Source organism: Cyprinodon variegatus, unplaced genomic scaffold (assembly GCF_000732505.1).
Source record: "Cyprinodon variegatus isolate N-32 unplaced genomic scaffold, C_variegatus-1.0 Scaffold387, whole genome shotgun sequence".
Lineage (NCBI taxonomy): Eukaryota > Metazoa > Chordata > Actinopteri > Cyprinodontiformes > Cyprinodontidae > Cyprinodon > Cyprinodon variegatus.
The window spans coordinates 680319-698394 of NW_015150840.1; the positions used below are offsets into that span (position 1 = coordinate 680319).

The 18076-nt window shown below is 38.6% G+C and overlaps 1 protein-coding gene across 2 annotated transcripts in view; it reads right to left on the reverse strand.

The window, feature by feature from the left end:
* LOC107092595 (disks large-associated protein 3-like) overlaps positions 1-18076 on the reverse strand; it is a 110248-nt gene that overhangs the window by 26619 nt on the left and 65553 nt on the right. For both annotated transcript variants that reach the window (XM_015387158.1, XM_015387159.1), the window contains exon 2: positions 3925-5087. In XM_015387158.1, coding sequence (XP_015242644.1) covers positions 3925-5013 — 1089 coding nt within the window. In that variant the 5' untranslated portion in view covers positions 5014-5087. The remainder of the gene's footprint in view (positions 1-3924; positions 5088-18076) is intronic.

Consider the following 18076-nt stretch of genomic DNA (forward strand, 5'->3'; position numbering starts at 1 on the left):
GCTTGCACTTTGGGTAAAAACCCTTCCTCATGTCACTCTTAGTCTGACCCATAATCTAAAACTTAAGATTCTCTTTGTGCTGTTCGCCTTTTCTGTAATGACACTTGACCTTCAATCAAAGGTAGATGCAACTGTTTGTGTACACCGGCATGACATGCAGTAGCATCCAAATCTAAGAAAGAAATATATGTGGAAACAAAAGTTTTATAATTTGAAATAAAAACTTGGACTTCATTCCGAGTTAATACCTATGCCTCAACACAGGCTGGGATGTAACAATGAATATATAATCAGTATTTGGTGGGAAATATGCAGAAACAACACACAACCAGATTCAACGTAGCAGAGCTTGGAGCAAACGCGTCAGCAAACATGTACGGTGCATTAGAGTAGACAAAATTAAGAACACCAACACGCTGGTACGAAGCTGGCAGGTAGTTAATGGACTGCTGACAGGAAATGAGAAGACGTGTGTTATAACATCCACTGCATTTGTTCCTGCTTTGAATTTAAATCAAGCAGCTTTAGAGTCACATTAACAGTGAATATATGGTAGTTGTTGGATGATTTGACGAATGTTATTTTTTTTTATCTGCTCCTTTAAGAAATGCTTGATGCCAATTATTTTTATGACTTATGACATTTATGGCAATCCTGGTAAATATTATTAGTCTATATTAAATTACAGTGACTTGATGTCATACAGAAAAAAAAAATCTATTTCAACAACATTTATTTAGTAAAGGACACATTTCCCCTTATGTGAAACAATTGTTTATTTATAAAATCTTTTCTAAGACTCAAGTAGGACTGGGTATCAAATTGAATTTAAAGAATAGATTTCATTCAAATTTTCAAGCTTAAGAAGTTTAGATCTAGTCTGATCTAAAACGTATTGTTTATATTAAAAACACTGTTTAATTGTTACTTGAATTACATGACTGTGTAATCATGCAACATATCGATACTAGTATTAAAAATCAACATTCAGCAGCAAATTATTCAAGTACGGTAGTTAATTGTGGCTGTTAGGACAGCGGAAAATTTATTTAAAAAAAGATTGATCATTGGTTATGTGACTCAAACTTTAGGAATAATTTGGGAATCCATGCAGAACTGGAAAATTCAAGCATCCCTACCCTCATGAAATAAAAAAAAAAGTGGAATTTAGTTTGTAATCCATGATCTTTTGTTTCCCTGGGGCTTAAATATAATGTGACACAAAGTTTTTTTTTTTTTTTTTTATATATATTACTTCAAAAACGGGAAAGACACAAGAAAGTATTATATTCTAGTAAGATCTATATGAGTTGTTCTTTAAAAGTCACCAATTGACTCTAATAATATGAGTTCTTACTAATAGGAACCCATATACATGGTCAGATGAAAAATAAAAATTAAAAAAATTAAACTCCAGCAGGGGCAAACACATTAAACAAAGATCCAATTTTTCTTGCAACTCAGTACACAGAGAATTATGCAGATGGTGGGGAGGAAAAATACAAATGTTACACTCAGAAACCATGCTTTCAGTTTCAGAGGCAGTTGCAATGAAAGCAAAATCAAATTCAAAAATAGAATGTGGGGGTGCTTTACTCAGGATAGCTTGTTGGGAAATGAAATGATAGAATAGCATTAAATAGCATACAAAAATATTTGGATTTAAGATTTTAAAGCCTAGTTTTACTTTTTAAAATCCTTTAAAAAACTATTACCCTCAATTTTTGCAGTTCTCTACAGAGTTGATAGTTCTGTACATTGGTTGCCTCTTCAGTTATAAAGACAAGGTCAAATTGAAAAGAATAGCTTTACCCCACAACATTCCCACAGTTGTAGGGGTACCAATTCTAAAATCATAGATCTATGCAGTGAAGAAATATCTAAATGCAGCACAGTATTCACTCATTGCATTGCTTCCTTACTGTCTTAGGGCCTGGAGATATGAAAAAAGGTGCAGCAGGGAAGTTCTTTCTGTTACTGAATGTGTGAAAGTGGTGGAAGTCTAAAGGATGGGGGCAAATTGTCTAAAGTTTATCCTTTCAGAATGGTAACACACATGACCCAACTCTCGCTTCTATCTGTAAACCTCAGCTGTCTGTAGAGGATGAGAGTTGGAAAAACACCAGGGACTCTCGTGGCTACCTGCTGTTTCCGTAGAAACACAGCCTGCATGGCAGCTCCACCTCAGCACAGCTGGAGGTTGGTGTGTGTGGGTGTGTGTATTTGTGTGTATGTGCTATTTCCTTTTCGAGTTGTGCTCACTCTGTTGCCCTTTCGGCTACGCTGCAGCAATTTCTTTTTATTTTAGAAGTCATGTCCGCAAAACGGGGCAAATGAGCTTCCACTAGTTTCATTTGGGATTACTGAGAGGGAGGAGAAATGGGAGACATTATTGAGAGACAGGAAGATAATATTTGGGTCAAAATCGGTCATTTCTGACAGAGAAATACCTTGACAGTTGTTGGGAATAAGTACGTGCAAACAAACAAACAAAAACACAGAACTTAGTCTTCTTCAAAAAATGTGATTTTAAAACCTTGTGACTGAATTTGTAAAGGTTTGAGCAAACATCAAGGATGTGGAATGTGAGTGCTGCAGAGAGAAGCCACTCTGATAGAATACCAATAGAGTGCAGCGCTTTGACTGACAAGCTCAGTTTACTCGATGTATAAGGTGTAAAGGTTGCTATGAAACTGCACATCATTACATACCTTTGTGTATATCTGCGCCCTGTATCCCCTTCCATTCAATGATTCAATTTGATTGCAAAAGCACTGGTCTGTTAGCAAAACGCTGATAGTGCCTAAGCTCATAGAGCATGCTTAGATCTAACGTCCATATTAGACACAATCAGCATTAAAAATACCGGGCTGAATGGAAAAAAAAACAGTCACAAATTTTATCTTCTAACTTGCTGCCACAATACAGCAATATATTGTAATGTAATTCATTAAGATTTAATGTGATGGATCAGAAGAAAGCAATAATTGCATTAAATGAGGTTAAAGTAGACTGAAACATTTTTGCACTACAAAATCGAAAAGCATTTGTATTGAGCTCTTCTTAATGCATAATTAACAGAAAACATCTTCAATTTCAATTACAATTACAGTTTCAAGAAAAAATAAATTATGTATTGATTTCCTTATAAATTACAGTTATGGACAATCTACAGCAATACAGCTTCCTCTGCAGTTTACACTACAGGTGAACAACCATAATTAATGGGTTCATATAGAGTCACAAATATTGAAAGAGACAAAACAAATATTGAAAGAGATGTTTAAAGTAGTGTAATGATTTAGATTTATGACTACTAAAAAACTAATTAGATCTCAGGCACAGGGGCTTTCTAATGTAGCAGTAAGGGATGTATAGAGAATTTAAACCAGACTGATTGACCTAATTTGACTGAACATAGTTATGTTTACAATTAACTTCACTTTTAAACTTAATATTTGTAGGGTTTACTGCTTCATCATTGCTTTTTCCATTCAGATATTTGTTAGTTTAAACACTGCTTTAGCAACACCTTCTCCATAACACAAAATCATCCAAATTACTTTTTCTTTTTGTCATTAATCTGATTCTCTGTCAAATTAGACTTTATTTAAGATTGCAAAAATCAAAGTAGGGTTTAAATATCTCTCATACTTATAATCTAAATAATCATATTTTGTCTATAAATAGGATACTTGTTACTTAGGTGGTAGTAAATGTGTAGGAAGACTGCTTGACTTTTTTCCTTCCTCCTTTAAAACCAAAGTATTTCACTTTTGTTTTGACTCAGGATGCATCAGGTCCACCTGCAGGGTTATCTGTGTAAAGTTTCGTAGTTTGTATCCAGTATAGAGTTATGCATGAAAAATGTCAGCGACTTATTTTTCCAGCTAAATGCTTGTTGATTAAAAAGTGTACACAAACCTGCAAATAGTGGAACGATCGTTCCTTCAGCTTGTTCTCTATGGGCACCAAGGCTTTATCATAACCTCCTCCTCTGGTGGTTGGATAAACCTCTCTGGCTTGACTCACTGTCATGGCTGACCAGGTGCTTCGCTTCAGGGAGTGACCGTGGTGCCCATGGTGACCACCACCCTCGCCACCTGCCAGGGCTATCGTGGTACATGCCATGCACTCTCCAGACCCCGGTCCCCCGCCACGGTCCTTTGGTTTCTTCATGGTTAGCTCTTGAATGGCAGCATCAAGACTCTCATGTCCAGTGGGATACCCCCGTCTTCCCCCACTGACCAAGAAACTGCTATCACTATCCAGGTTATCATCAGAGCTCCACCATCCAGCTGTTCTGCTGCGGTGGCGCCGTCCCGATTCGTGCCGAGAGTCTCCACTTTTGCTCCGCTCCCGAGACTTGCTTCTTCTGGTTGAGCGAGACTGGTGGCCTGAGTTGTGGAGATCCTCCCCTGCACTTCTGTGCCCCCCTCCTCTGTCACCTCGATACTCTGCACTTCCCCTCATGCCATTGTACTCCCGTTTGGTAGGTGCTTCAAGGGAATGGGACTTGGCAAAGAGGCGTTGCACTGAGTTGACCAAGTGGCGGATACGCGATGGGCTCTCGCTACGATGCTCAGCGCCTCCACTTGCAGAGCGCTGGTACTGTAGGGTATGGAAGCCATCTGGATGGAAGGGACCCTGCTTCTCAAACTGGTCTATTAAGTTCGGAGGAATGCGATGCATCTTCCCTCCATGGCCTGAAGACATGCATTCCTCACAAGAGTCAAACGACTGGAGTGGAGGATGCTGGCTGGGGTGTGAGCGAGGGAAGGTGCCAGAATGGCTATGGGAGTGTGAATGTGCATGTGAGTGAGAGTGGGAGTGATGCCTCTCCAGTGCCAATGCCTCAGTTGGACCACCCGAGTAATAGTGCCCATCGCTGCGACCTGGGTAGTAATCTCTGCCTGGGCCATCGCAGTCATCCGGCGCACAGTGGCATGGGCCTCCTCCGCCACCACCAGAGGAATGCTGAGACATGCTGCGGCTGACATGGTACCCTTTCATAGGCGCCGGGGCGTGGTGGGCCGTCCGGGCCGAAAGGGGGCGCTGTGGGCGTGACAGGGCTGCACTGGTCTCACCTGGAAGCAGAAGAGAAATACAAATTAGGCCTCACAATTGCATTGGGCATGTAAGTTACTATATTAACTTAAGTCCTGATAGTGTACAGTTTTTAGATATTTTCAGTTTTGACATATCAACAAAGGATACATTCGAGAGGATACATATATTACAGCTAGGATATTCTGACAGAGTAAAGGTAGAAATTTGTGTGTGAATGAAACTCAGTTTAATGAAATTATAAAATCTAACATTTATGACACAACAAAAAACTACGTTCTTTAAGAATGAGGTCATAACAAGCGCCTCAACTTGTTCATTTTGGGGTCAGACACTCTCTAGGCTCTGGTTGTTGATGTGGTATGTTCTGTCATTGCAACCTGGAAAGTGGTTTGGCTTTATTTACCTTAATGAGTTGGAAAAATAGTTTTAACATGCTTTTGGGTGGGATAATATAATTCAAAATGTCATCTATGAGTCAGATAATTATGATTCTACTTAAATATTAAGTTTTCTTTTGGAGCAACAGAGTCCTCTCCACATTCCAGTGGATAAGTTCCCGTTAAAGCCCCCTAAAGCCAGCCAGACTCTCAGGGATTTCATGATTTCCTGTTTATAGTGGCTGAAAGTCAATACAAAGTGTCTTTTAGGTTAAAAATTGATGCTAATAGCTCTGCCGAAGCATTTAAGGCTTGCATGTAGTGTCTGTCTCCCAGAAAAACCTCTGGATAAGCTTTTCTGAATGGTTGACACAGTGCATTTAGCTGCAAAAGGTCCAATTTCTGAACCCAGAGTGGAACGCTGGGACGTCCCGATGCTTGGATGCTCTGATGCTTGGATGTCTGCAGCCCCAGCGGCTTGCAGGCAACAGAACCTCTCTACGCAGGTTGATGCCATCCACTATAGACATTAGATGTCAGTCATCTGGGTATCAGATGCTGTGAAGCCCTGAACGCTTTTGGTGTGAAAGCACCATTAGAACAACAACTACTAGGTGGATGACTTTGACTATTATTGTCCTAAAGAGGGTCAGGAATACAGGCCTAATACAGTGAAGCTGTAACATGTCTGAATCTAGTCCTCACCAAGAAGAGATTTGATACAGAAAAACTGCACAAATCTGCAATAAGAGGTCTACTTGCAATTTTGTCCTCATTTTAATGTCCTGTATTCTGACCAAAGTTTTTTCATGTAATACGTGAATCTAGATATTACTTTTTTTTTTTTTTTGAGAATATTAAGTCATCTGCTGCAACATCATTTTTTTCTCTGAGCTAAAATTGCCTTGAGACTTTATCGCCTTCTTTTATTTTTCTCAGCAAGTAAAACCATAATTGCACTCGTTACAGGGGTATTCAGAAGATTTTCTATTTCATAACATCAGATAAAAAAGCAAATTTCAAAAAAAGGAACTTCGTTTCATCTTTGTAACAAAAGCGTCACTTCATGTTCAAATCCAAAACAAACAATGCTGGTGTAAACATTAATTTATCAGCCAGTTAATAGGCAAGAGCAGACAGCTTTATTTTTCACATTCATCTTATGCTCTATGCTGATAAATCAAAAATAAAACCTCTTTTACTTTCTTGGTCCCTTCATTCTGTTTTGCTGTTATTCCGGTCCCTCTCTATCATATCTAATTAGACATTATGGCCTTTCCTGTTGCCTGTCTTTTCCATCTTAAGGAAATCTCTGTCTGGTGTTGTCATTTGCAGCCAAGATGTGTTTATCGATCACTTGCATCTGATACACAAGTGATGAAAGAGTGGCAGCGTGGGTGATTTCACTTGCTCCTCCAAATGATGATGTGCTGAGTTGCAACATTAACATTGTAACAAAGGGAAGTGAACACAACAATGGGGGAAAAAAACAATGATATTTCCCCCATAGCGCCAAAAAATATGTGCATTTCTAAAAATGAGTTTTTTTTATATTTTCTTGATGTGCATTGAAATTGTAAAGTGTTCGATATAACCAATTCCGAAAATCTATATTGATTTATAGTAAAAAAAAAGTCTTTTCACACTTGAGTAGATTAAATTTTTCCTTTTTTCCCCAAATGTTTCACAAATAATGATAATGTGATGATGGAAATTTATATCTACTTAAAGGCATAGTCTACGATCTTTTATTTCCGGGTAGATTATCTAAATAAGTGGTTTTCCTAAATGTCAATCATTCTGGTGATTTGTTTACATGAGGCCATCCTACGTGATCACCCCGTTAGCTATCCTTTTTCTGGGCATGCACACTTCCAGGCATATATCTGTGGTGAGCTATGGTTTCAGACAGTCATTAAAGCTCACCACTCTCACCACGGCTCTTTGAAAATGGCTGAGGGTCATAAGAGGAAAAATGTCTACGTGGTGTATAAGAAGAAAAGAGAAAGGCCTCAGAAGAGGCAGATATATCGTGGAATGCTTCTGGTGGAGAGCTCTCCTCGCAAAGCATGATCAGGGTTTATACAGGAATGAATAACTGTAATTTAATGCTTTTTAATGCTCTTTTAATGCTCTAAGAAATAATTTTATTGCCACCAAAAAGTACCAGTCGACAGGCTGCAGCCATGCCCCGAATTCCTCGTTTTCCAACCACTTTAGTTGAAATTGGCATTCTGCCCCATTCTCTAGCTTTTTCTCTTCTTTTCCGAACATACGTCTTTGCGATCAACCGGAAGCAGTTCCATGCAAATATATCGTGATATAATACTGTATGTCTGACGAAATTGTATTTATGAACCTTTTTTTTTAAAGAAAGCATTTAAAATGCCACAATAAACACATTTAATTAATATAATTTCAATTAAGGCCTTAATTTAAAAAATATGATTTTTAATGACCAGCGGAAACCCTGATAATGGCATTTACTGTCGCCATAGAGTGCCGCTACCCGACAGCAGCAACTAATAACAATGATGGCACAGGAATTACATAGTATACCAATAGGGAAGTGATCATCTGTCCAAAAGGTAAGTTGACTGAGTTTACCATGAAGTCCACTATATAGTCCCCGCTCTATATAGTGATTATTTAGGGGTTAGGGCGGACGTTTGGACACAGTAAGCTTGTATGAGCTATGACAACAGCAACTTTTAAACAGAGTGTGCACGAGGAGCAAAGGGCTGATGCATGCTCTTTCACATGCATTTTTTTTTAAATTGGATAGGGCAGGTCTTTTAAAAAATTCAAGAAAATTCTCTACAATACCTTTAATCAATCTTTTCTATACAAAACCATAACATGCTGTGTTTCTTTTAGGATTTTTTTTTTTCATGTTCAATAACCTTAATGATTTTATTTGGGAAAGAGAGGACAGTGTTGGGGTGTAACAAGGTTCCTTGCCATGACATTAAGTAATTGATCAGCAATAATAATGGCAGCAATTTGGAAGAAAAACAGATAGAAATTTGTTATGAAATTACATTGACTTTTAACGATACCGATAATTACATCTAATTATACAGCTTTAGACTTATTTACACCTTCAGCCGTAAGCTTATAGAGGTAAGACTGAGATTTTCAAGTGCAAGTGAAATCACCTAGGCAACATAAAGTGCCTGGATGGTGAGAAAATAAAAGATATTTGTCTTTTTATGGCGTGTATATAAAAACCGGGTCTCTATTTTATTTTGTTTTTTGCCTTTGCTGTTTTCTTCAACAGATTCTGTTAATTTTTAGTAAGTGTTGGGTTCATTTATTGAATTTTTACTACCTAAAATGTACGGTATTAAGGACTGAATTATTTAATCAGCTGGAACTTTAGAAACAACAGACTGAAAGCTTTGAAATTGTTTAATATTATATATTGTTATATTTTATGTTTATTGGAGAGTTTCACTTCAGTTAAGAAGAATTAAGTCCTGTTTGGACTCCAAGGCCACAACACGTCTAAGAGAGTGACAATGTGCAATCATGCACATTGTCATAGATGAATAACGAATAGTTCAGTAGGTAAAATGGACGTACAGAGAAGTTCAAACCCCATCGACACATCATTTCTCTGCAAATCTCACAATTCTAAACTTCCACCATAAAACAGGTGAATCCAAACAAAGCCCCAAATTGACATACACTCTAGGATTTACCCTTATTTGAGACAGCAAAATTGACATATAGACCAGCCCACTGGTTCACTGGTCCAAGAACATGAATAGAGGTAGATGTAAGACACCAGTTTGGCTGGTTAGCCTACAGTTGGGGCTACTTCTACAAGAATTACTGTACAAAGCAGGCAGTTTCTCTATTGAAAATGAGCCAGAACCACAGGTGTAAATGCAGTGTTCCAGGCTGCCAGAGAAAGGAGAACCTCTTCTCAGTCTTTCCAAGGAAGGCATGGATTATTTTTGTATATCAGAAGATTCTTGCAAAATTTCTTGCAAAGTTTGATGCTCAGTGGTTCTTTTGCTCTAAGCATTTTACCAAAGACAGCTTTCAAAATCTTGGACAGTTCAGCTGGGTCGCTGACTGGACCGGACCGGGCATTCAAACCGAGCCGTCAGCTCCAGGGCTGATCCGGGAGTGGTGGCAGGGAGCCAGCCGGGGACGGAGCGGCTGAACCCGACCCGGTGACGGTATGCTTCGCCCTACCTCCCTTACCGTGCTTCCCACAGAGCCGCCGGTGTCCTGGCTACCGTCACCGGTTCGGGTTTTTCTCCCATCCGATGGGGTTCCCAGACCAGCCCTGGAGCTGACAGCTCAGTTTGACGTGCTGCACTGTAGTCGACCAAAATCCGAGTATGCAATTCCCCCCAGTCATTTTGTTAGGTATGAAATGTAGGACATGTCCAGGAAAAAGAAGACATCTGGTTACCCTACCATATCAACAATTTGATGTTTCAGTGAGTGCTTGTTGTTATGAAGTGCACAGCTCATCTAAATATTCATGAGCATACCAAAAAAGGAGGGGCGTTTAACCAGGCTTGCTTTAGGGTTCATAGAACAGCAAATATGCCATTTCGGGCCCAACCACTGTTACACACCCTATTCAGAGACCTTAAGGACCAGCACCAAATACCCTATATAAATATTCTATGACCCCTTTGAATAAAATGCCGACTGAGTAAAATCCATCAATCCATGAAATCCATTTATTTAACTGGAGTGAATCTTTGAATACCTTTTTCCCCAAGGTGAAAGTGATGCACTTCCCTAAGACATGTTTGCATTATTGTTGCTACTAACTCCATGAAGACTTCTTATGGTTTATATTGAGCAAAAGAAATAGCAGAATTTATTTATATGGCAAAATTTTAATTATCCCTTTAAGAGTAACATTTAAAACTCTGTGCTCATTGTGAGGGAGCTGAACATTTGAAAGTGAATTAGAGTAATTAACTATGAATTTAAATAGGTTTCTCTTTCTCGAAACACATCCCCATTTTGTACCAAAGTTCCACTGTATCAAATGAGCATAATATGAGCCACATATGAGGTGACCAGATTAAAAAAACAGCCAGTTTATAGCACAGCTGAGAAGGCAATCTTCTCCACAAAGCATATGCTGTAAATGGAACGAACACACCCTGCAGCAGGAATGTGGCTCATTGAAAGTCCTATTATCCACAAAGCCTGACTGCTGTAAGTAAAAAAAAGGGCAGAGTAAAAACTAGATAAAGAACATCTTTTGATTGCTTTCTCTTGCACATGGATAACAACTAAGATTACATTCTAAGTGTTGTAATCATGTTTTTTTTATTGAACTCGCTTTAAATGGTTCCGTTGTAATCATATCCTCTATTAACCACCCCTTCACTAACTACATAATAAATCGCAGGCACACAATCAGTTCATAAAACCCACAAGCATTTGCCTTCATTTGTAAATGTGACCAAATCGAGATGAAATTACGTGCTGAGAGCCAGAATCAAACTGCTTAGCTGGATGATATTCACTGGGCTCCTGCTCTTGTGTTTGCTGGCCTCACACAGACATGAGATGGAGGACAGATGCTGGGATAATCATTAAATAGAGCGTGGCCTGTTTGCCTTGATTGGCTGAATGAAAGCTGCCAGTGAAAAAACTCACTCACTTCGAGCTGTGACATTGGTGTATCCGTGACGACGGCCCTCTCAAAGTCAGATTTCCACCGTGAACCGATTTCAGACAGCCGTAGCCACTGGTTGGACTAGGCTACCTTTCATTAGGTGATTGTGTGTAGCTTTGCAAAATTGGTAGTTCATGCAATATATGTGCTGTTTTTTTGTTATACAGCAAAAGAGACAGCAGGATCCAAACAAAGCTACCTTTGTTCAACTTCCCAGCTTTTGGACAAGTCTATCACATTGTACTATGTGCAAGTTCTTGCACCATCTGCATCAAATGGATTTTAAATCACTTTTTTTTTTTACTCAAAAAGCTAATTTTGCAATTAAAAAGTTAACAAAATACCTCTGGGTGACAAGGGTGTTTTAATCCAAGTCTAAAATACAACATGGCTGCCTCAGGGGAAATTCAGGTGCACCTTGCTAGTTCCAGGTTGGACTCCCTTTGGTCTTACGAACTTTCTTAATTCTTCATGGCATAGATTCAACACGTCACTGGCAACATTCCTCAGAGTGTTTGTTCCATATTGACCAATTAGCATAAAAAAGATGCTACAGATTTGTTAGCTGGAGATTCATGATGCACATCCCAAAGGGGCTTGGATGGGCTGGATTGAGATCTGGTGACTGTGGAGGCCATTCGGGTACAGTGAACTAAGTCTGAGATGATCTTCACTTTATGACATGGTGCTTTATATTCCTATAATTAGCCATCAGAAGATAGGTGCACTTTGGCCATAATTGGACAGACATTATTGGTAATACTCTCAGATAGGTTGTGGAATTGACAGAATGCTCAGTTGTTGAGGGGCAGAGAGTGTGCCAAGAAGATATCCCCCACATCATTACACCACCACCAGCAGCCTGAACCGTTGCTACAAGGCAGGAGGGATCAATGCTTTCATGTTGTTGACGCCAAATTCTGACCTATCCAGATGTCAGAGCATAAATCGAGACTGATTAGACCAGCCTGGTTTTGCCAAAGATCTATTTTCCCATTTTGATGTGCTGTGCGAATTATAGTCAGTTTCCTGTTCTTAGTTGACAGGAGTTGCCCTCTATGTGGTCTTCTGCTGCTTTAGCCCTTCTACCCCAGGGTGTGCATTCAGAGATGCTCTTTTGCATACCTCAGTTGTAACAAGTGGTTATTTAAGTTAATGTTGGATATTTTGTCTATCTTTTTTGAACCACTCTCTGTATACCCTATAGATGGTTGTGCATCAAAATGAGGGTATATCAGCACAGCAGTTTGTGAAATACTCAAACCAGACTGTCTTGAACCGACAACCATGCAACGTTCAAAGTCACTATAATCACCTTTCTTCCCCATTCTGATGCTGCGTTTGACCTGCAGCGTCATGAACATGTCCACATATCTAAATGTATTAAGCTACTGCTATGCGATTGGTAGATTATAAATTTGTGTTAATGAGCAGTTGGACGGTGAGTGTAAGTAAACATTTGATATGGGAATAAAGATGTAATTTTAGAAACAAATCAATAAGGATGGACAAAGAAATCAGCAGGTTGCTGAAGTCATCAGATCTCCAGCTTTGAAAGTTCCTTTAGAAAGTACCACTTGATCATGGTAACATCAACCCTCTTCTGTAGGGAAACCAGCACAGATGGATAAAGAATGGTGTGACATCAGCACTGCTTCATGACCATTGACGAAAATATGTATATGTATAGATAAGGTTTTGCCAGTAAAAGCTTAACAAACAGAGGTTTCCGGCATTGCTAATTAGTGCATAAAGAGAAATTAATGTGACATAATGCCACTTCTTCACAAAATGTTATTTTTAAAAATAAGTCTAACAAAACCTGCCTAAATTGGAGATTATAAAAACTCGTTAAAAACAACAGAACACCATTAATTTCTGAGGCTCAGTTATTAAGAATTAGAAAATCCCATTCGTGCCTCTGTGAGACACAAAGCAAACATCTTAAAACAAAACAAAAATGACTGCAAATGGTGTAATCTAAGCACAAGAAAAACGCTACTATTATTATAAACCAAAAGTGTGTATTTTCTTTTTGTTTTTACAATGACTGAATGTTCATTCAGAGGAGTATATCAAATAGCATGTTGTGACAGATTGTTTGCACTCACTTGTAACAGTGCGTGTCCCTAATTCTGAACAGACATTAAAGTGAGCATTAGTGAGTTGCCTAGAGGCGTGAATTTAACCATGTTGTGTTTATTATGAAGTCTTTGGTTTTGGAACACCCTGCAGGCTTGGAGCTGTCAGTCATACCAAGACACAAGCAGTGCCTAAATGCGTGTGTGCACAGCGCCCTTGCACAAAACAAGAAATTACTAAAATAAGGTCCCAAACACACATTGTAATAATGGCTGACACTTTCCTGGATGTCCTTCTCTCTGTCTTGGTTCGTTTCTCATCCTCTCAATCTCTCCCTGTGACCTACTTCTATCTATTCTCCAGTCATATGTCCCCCTACTCAGATTTCCTCTATGGTTTTTAATTTGATTTTTTTTCCCCTACCTGTCAATCAACTCTGTCTCTTTTACTGTCATCCCTTGTTATTGGGAAAAATATGACGTTTTTCCCTGCATTTGCTTGGCTTGTGCTTGTCTACCTCGTGCTCTCAATTATGTATTTCTAAATATGTAACACAAGTTATGTTTTATGCTACACAAAAGATTTTAAGGAGGATGCTTTATTTGTTCTGGGCCTCATTGTATTTTAAATCCCACATGACTTTTGACATATATGGACCAAGTCTTTTACTATATTATTAAAACTGATCCTACATGGAAATTTTCTGCTTTTTTATGTCCCTATTTTTTGCTTTCACGTTCCAATCACTCTCCAGTCAGCTCTCCTCCTACTTCCTCTCAGTGTCAAAGGAAATATTCAGGAGCGGCTCAGTTCGGAGCTGTTAAACATCCTTTTATTGTTTAACGCCGCTTGGCATCGATGAGGTTGTTACGGAGGCTTCGGGTCTGAAGCTGTTTCAGTTTAAATATTAATGCGATCCTGCCAGCTGCCCTGACCCACTTTGCTAACAGCTGAGTCTGCCCGCTCTCTTGCGTCTCCATGAATACTGGGTCAGAAGGGGCACCACATTAGTGGAATACTGAAAACTAAACATCTGGAAACAGCAATTGAGACATTTTATTTTTTCCTTTTGTAACTCGCTTTTTGCCTGTTTGGACCCAGGACACTTAAAATCTTCACATCAGATTAGCATTGAAATAAAGTCCACGGTAATAAAAGAGCCTTTAATTAGTTTCAAACATTGGAAGCCGTCAGTAGTTGACAAAAGCTGTGAAATATTTGGTAGACTAAGTCTATACTTGATTTACAAAATTGGGCATAATCAGGTTTAAAAGAGAAACGTTGGGTTTAAAAGCCTGGGATATATCAGGATTAATTATCAATTCTAGAATATGGAACATATCTAATAAATGAAAATAAAAAAATAAAGAAAGGTGTCCCAAAAATGTGGTGCTGATGAGAAACCTGAAGCTGCAGTTATTTACTGTTTGCAGGGACCGCACATAATAAACATAATTACACCAGCACAGATAATTTACATGTGTCAGCCAGGTATTTGTAGACAATTAATGGCTGGAAATCAGGAAGACTCGCCATCCAAATCAACTGTTTGTGGCAGTCTGACTCCTGTAAACTGTATTCCGCAATAGCTGCAACATTAAAGGGGAACACAGGTTTTTTTACATTGGCACCTTGATTTTCCATTATTACGTCATGTTCTACTCACCCATATGAGTTTTGTGTCATTTGGAGCTGTTCTGAAATTATTCCGTTAGGTTATATCCAAGTAAAGTCTTCCTATGGGCAAGGACTTGAAGGCACAAACTTAACAGTTCATAATTTATCATTTATGGTATGCCAGCATTTATAACATGTAGGCGAATCACTTTCCCCTAGACATCCATGGTTATATTTTTTATATTTATATTTTTTTTAAAACAAAGCGGAGTGTGTATGACGTCATCCGCGCGCCGAACTGGAGGTGTGACAGGCAGCCCGGGCCACAGGCGGCTACGCTCTACCCTTTATATTAATTCGGCTAGCTAATCTGAATCGTTCAATTCCATTTGGAGAGCGAGATCATCTGTGGTAGTAGCACTAGACATCTTCCAGGCATGTGAGTAAAACTAACAGGAGTTGAGCGGACAGGATGAAGGAATGGTAGCCGGATGGATGATTCTTAACTTTCTTCTCCTGAATGCAGACAAAACAGAAGTTATAGTCTTTGGACCAGTCTTTGAAAAGAAGCTGATTAGTCAGGCACTTCATTTGGATGGGATTAAACTGATTTCAGATAATAAAGTAAAACATCTTGGTATTATTTTTGATCAGGACCTGTCAATCCCACATCAAAGAGCTTTCTAGAATTTCCTTCTTTCATCTGAGGAATATTGCAAAAAAATTTGAAATATCATAGAGTTTATAGTTAGAGAGGCTCAGAGTATATCCCTCTCTATAGTTATGCTGCTATAGGCTTAGACTGCTGGAGGACACAGGGACTCTTTGTTCATCAATCCACTTCATTCTATCTCTTTTCTCCCACTCTGCAGAATTTGTTAGTTCAATCTCTGTTAGTTCAGAGGCTCTCTCTGCTTTTTCTCATAGTAGCTTCATCTGGTCTGTTCCTGTTTGGCTGTGACAGTATCCTGGAGAGAAATATCAGATATGCTGCTGCCATCAACACCTTTGTTTATAGATTTTCGAGGTCAGTCTGTTTTTCAGAGTAGTCCTGTTTCTCTGACTGTGAGTGGCTGGATGTGCTCTCTTCATCCTCTGACACGGGAGCTGGCTCAGAGCTCATCTGCCTGGCTGTGTGTTTCCTAGACGGGGCCGCCTTTGGAGCTGGTTTACATTTGCTTTTTGTATCTCTGCTTCTTACTGTAAGTCTGCTTCTGTCTACCCCAGTCGGCCTCGACAGATGGCCGCTCACACTGAGCCTGGTTCTGCTGGAGGTTCCTTCCTGTTAAAAGAGAGTTTTTCCTCTCCACTGTCGATACAAGCATGCTTAGGGATTGCATTCAAGTCAACGAGTCAATGCAATCAACTGGTTTTCCTCAAATAGAAAACTTAAAATCAATTTGACTGTATGATCTGGTTAAATTGTAAAGTGCCTTGAGATCACATAAAAAAGGAATTGAATTGAACACATTTAACATGGACATGCTTTATGTCACATCCACAGAACCTTGTGGGAACTTTCAACCAGAAGTACAATCAAGAAAAATAGGCTATAGACTTATAGATACATCGGTGATGAACTAGTGAGGTGTCAATCTGCTCAACCAACCAAATTTTAGCCGGAAAAGGTGAAAAAAAAAAAGCTATTTTAAAGATAATATGTCTCTTTAAATTGTTTTATATTAAAAAATTTCTATTCTCTGTAACAAGCCTGCTCAACATACAATATTATCAACTACTGTATGTATAAAACTGAGGTTTCATGTCAAATCTGACAGATAAGTTGTATTTTTTTACCTGGTTCTCTGATGCTCCCTTTTCTTGGGTCACCAGTAATGACAGCCCATACTCTCTGGCAGCCCGGTCAATTGATTGTTTAGGGTTAGATTTATTTAAGTATTTGTACTTTGATAAGTGCACTAACCATGAACATATGCATGCTTTGATCCAGGGTTTTATTATCTGCATTGCACTGAATATTTTCTTGTCCAAAGGTTATTGTGTTGGGATTTCACTGTGGCATAAACAATACAAACATCAAGCTCACATGGATCTGTGCACTAGAAACAACTAACACTCTCTTTCCTTCTTTGTGGCAGGAAACTAAGTTCAAGCCTTTCAGCGCCACCTTAAAGGAATTTTTAAAAAGACCTGCCCTCTCCACAAAATGCACATGCACATCCCTGTACCAGCTCCTGAGAAGGAATGCCTATTAAAAATGCTTGAAAGCATGCACAAGCCCATTTCTACTCGTGCATGCTTTGTTTAAAAGTTGCTGTCTGCATTGCTCATACAAGCTTACTTTCCAAAAAAAGATTTGAAATTTTTCCCAAATGTCAGACTCACCACTGGTAAGTGAAAAGTGGTGGGGACGAGCACGTACAGTGGCCTTACGTAAATATATCACCAGAATGATTGAAAATTAGGAGGATCACTTATTTTGATGAAAAAGAACATCTATGTACCTTTAAGAGCTGGAGTGTGAAATGTGTGTCTTACTCTCCTTAAATTAAAAAAAAAAAATGTTGTTTCTTTGGGATTAGCTAATTGCATTTTTTTTAAAGATTGTGATATTGTTGTAAATATAAGTAGTTGCCCAAGCTAAATGTAAAAGAAATTAAGGAACGTTTTAGAAGCTTTGCTTTATTACTTCATATAATCCTTCAAATCAAGGACTATTTTTCTGCTTCACCATCTTATATTTAATAGAGGGATCTTTAATTATTTTCTCATTGGTGCATGTTAATAATCATTGACTCATGCACTTTATAAATTGAATCCTCACTTTGAAACTGCACTTTTATCTACTTAGGCTGCTCATATTAGAATTTTAAATTTGATCCTCTTTAACTTCTGAAAAAATAATCAAATCTGTAGGCCATTAGGATTTACAGTAATATCAGTGATTGACCCTCTAGTATATCTATAGATGTTTAAAAACTTGAATTTCTTCCACTTACTCTACTATTGTTTTTATGATTTTAAGGGAAAGTCCCTCAAATGTACAACCAACGGAAGCATATCTAATCTCTTTTTGTATTTCCTGCATTTTCATATAAAGCAGATGCATTGTCATTATACCCTCTACTTAGCACTTTGCGCTGCAATCTTTCAGATTAAAAAATGTCTGTTTCGGATTCAAAGTGGTATGTTTGCCCCTGATTCATCTAACTAAAACTTTACAATCACAAATTTGCTAACTCTCCACTAAAGGAAATGCATTGTCAATAAAAAAAATCTTAATACATTTCTATTTTTAGCCTTTTAG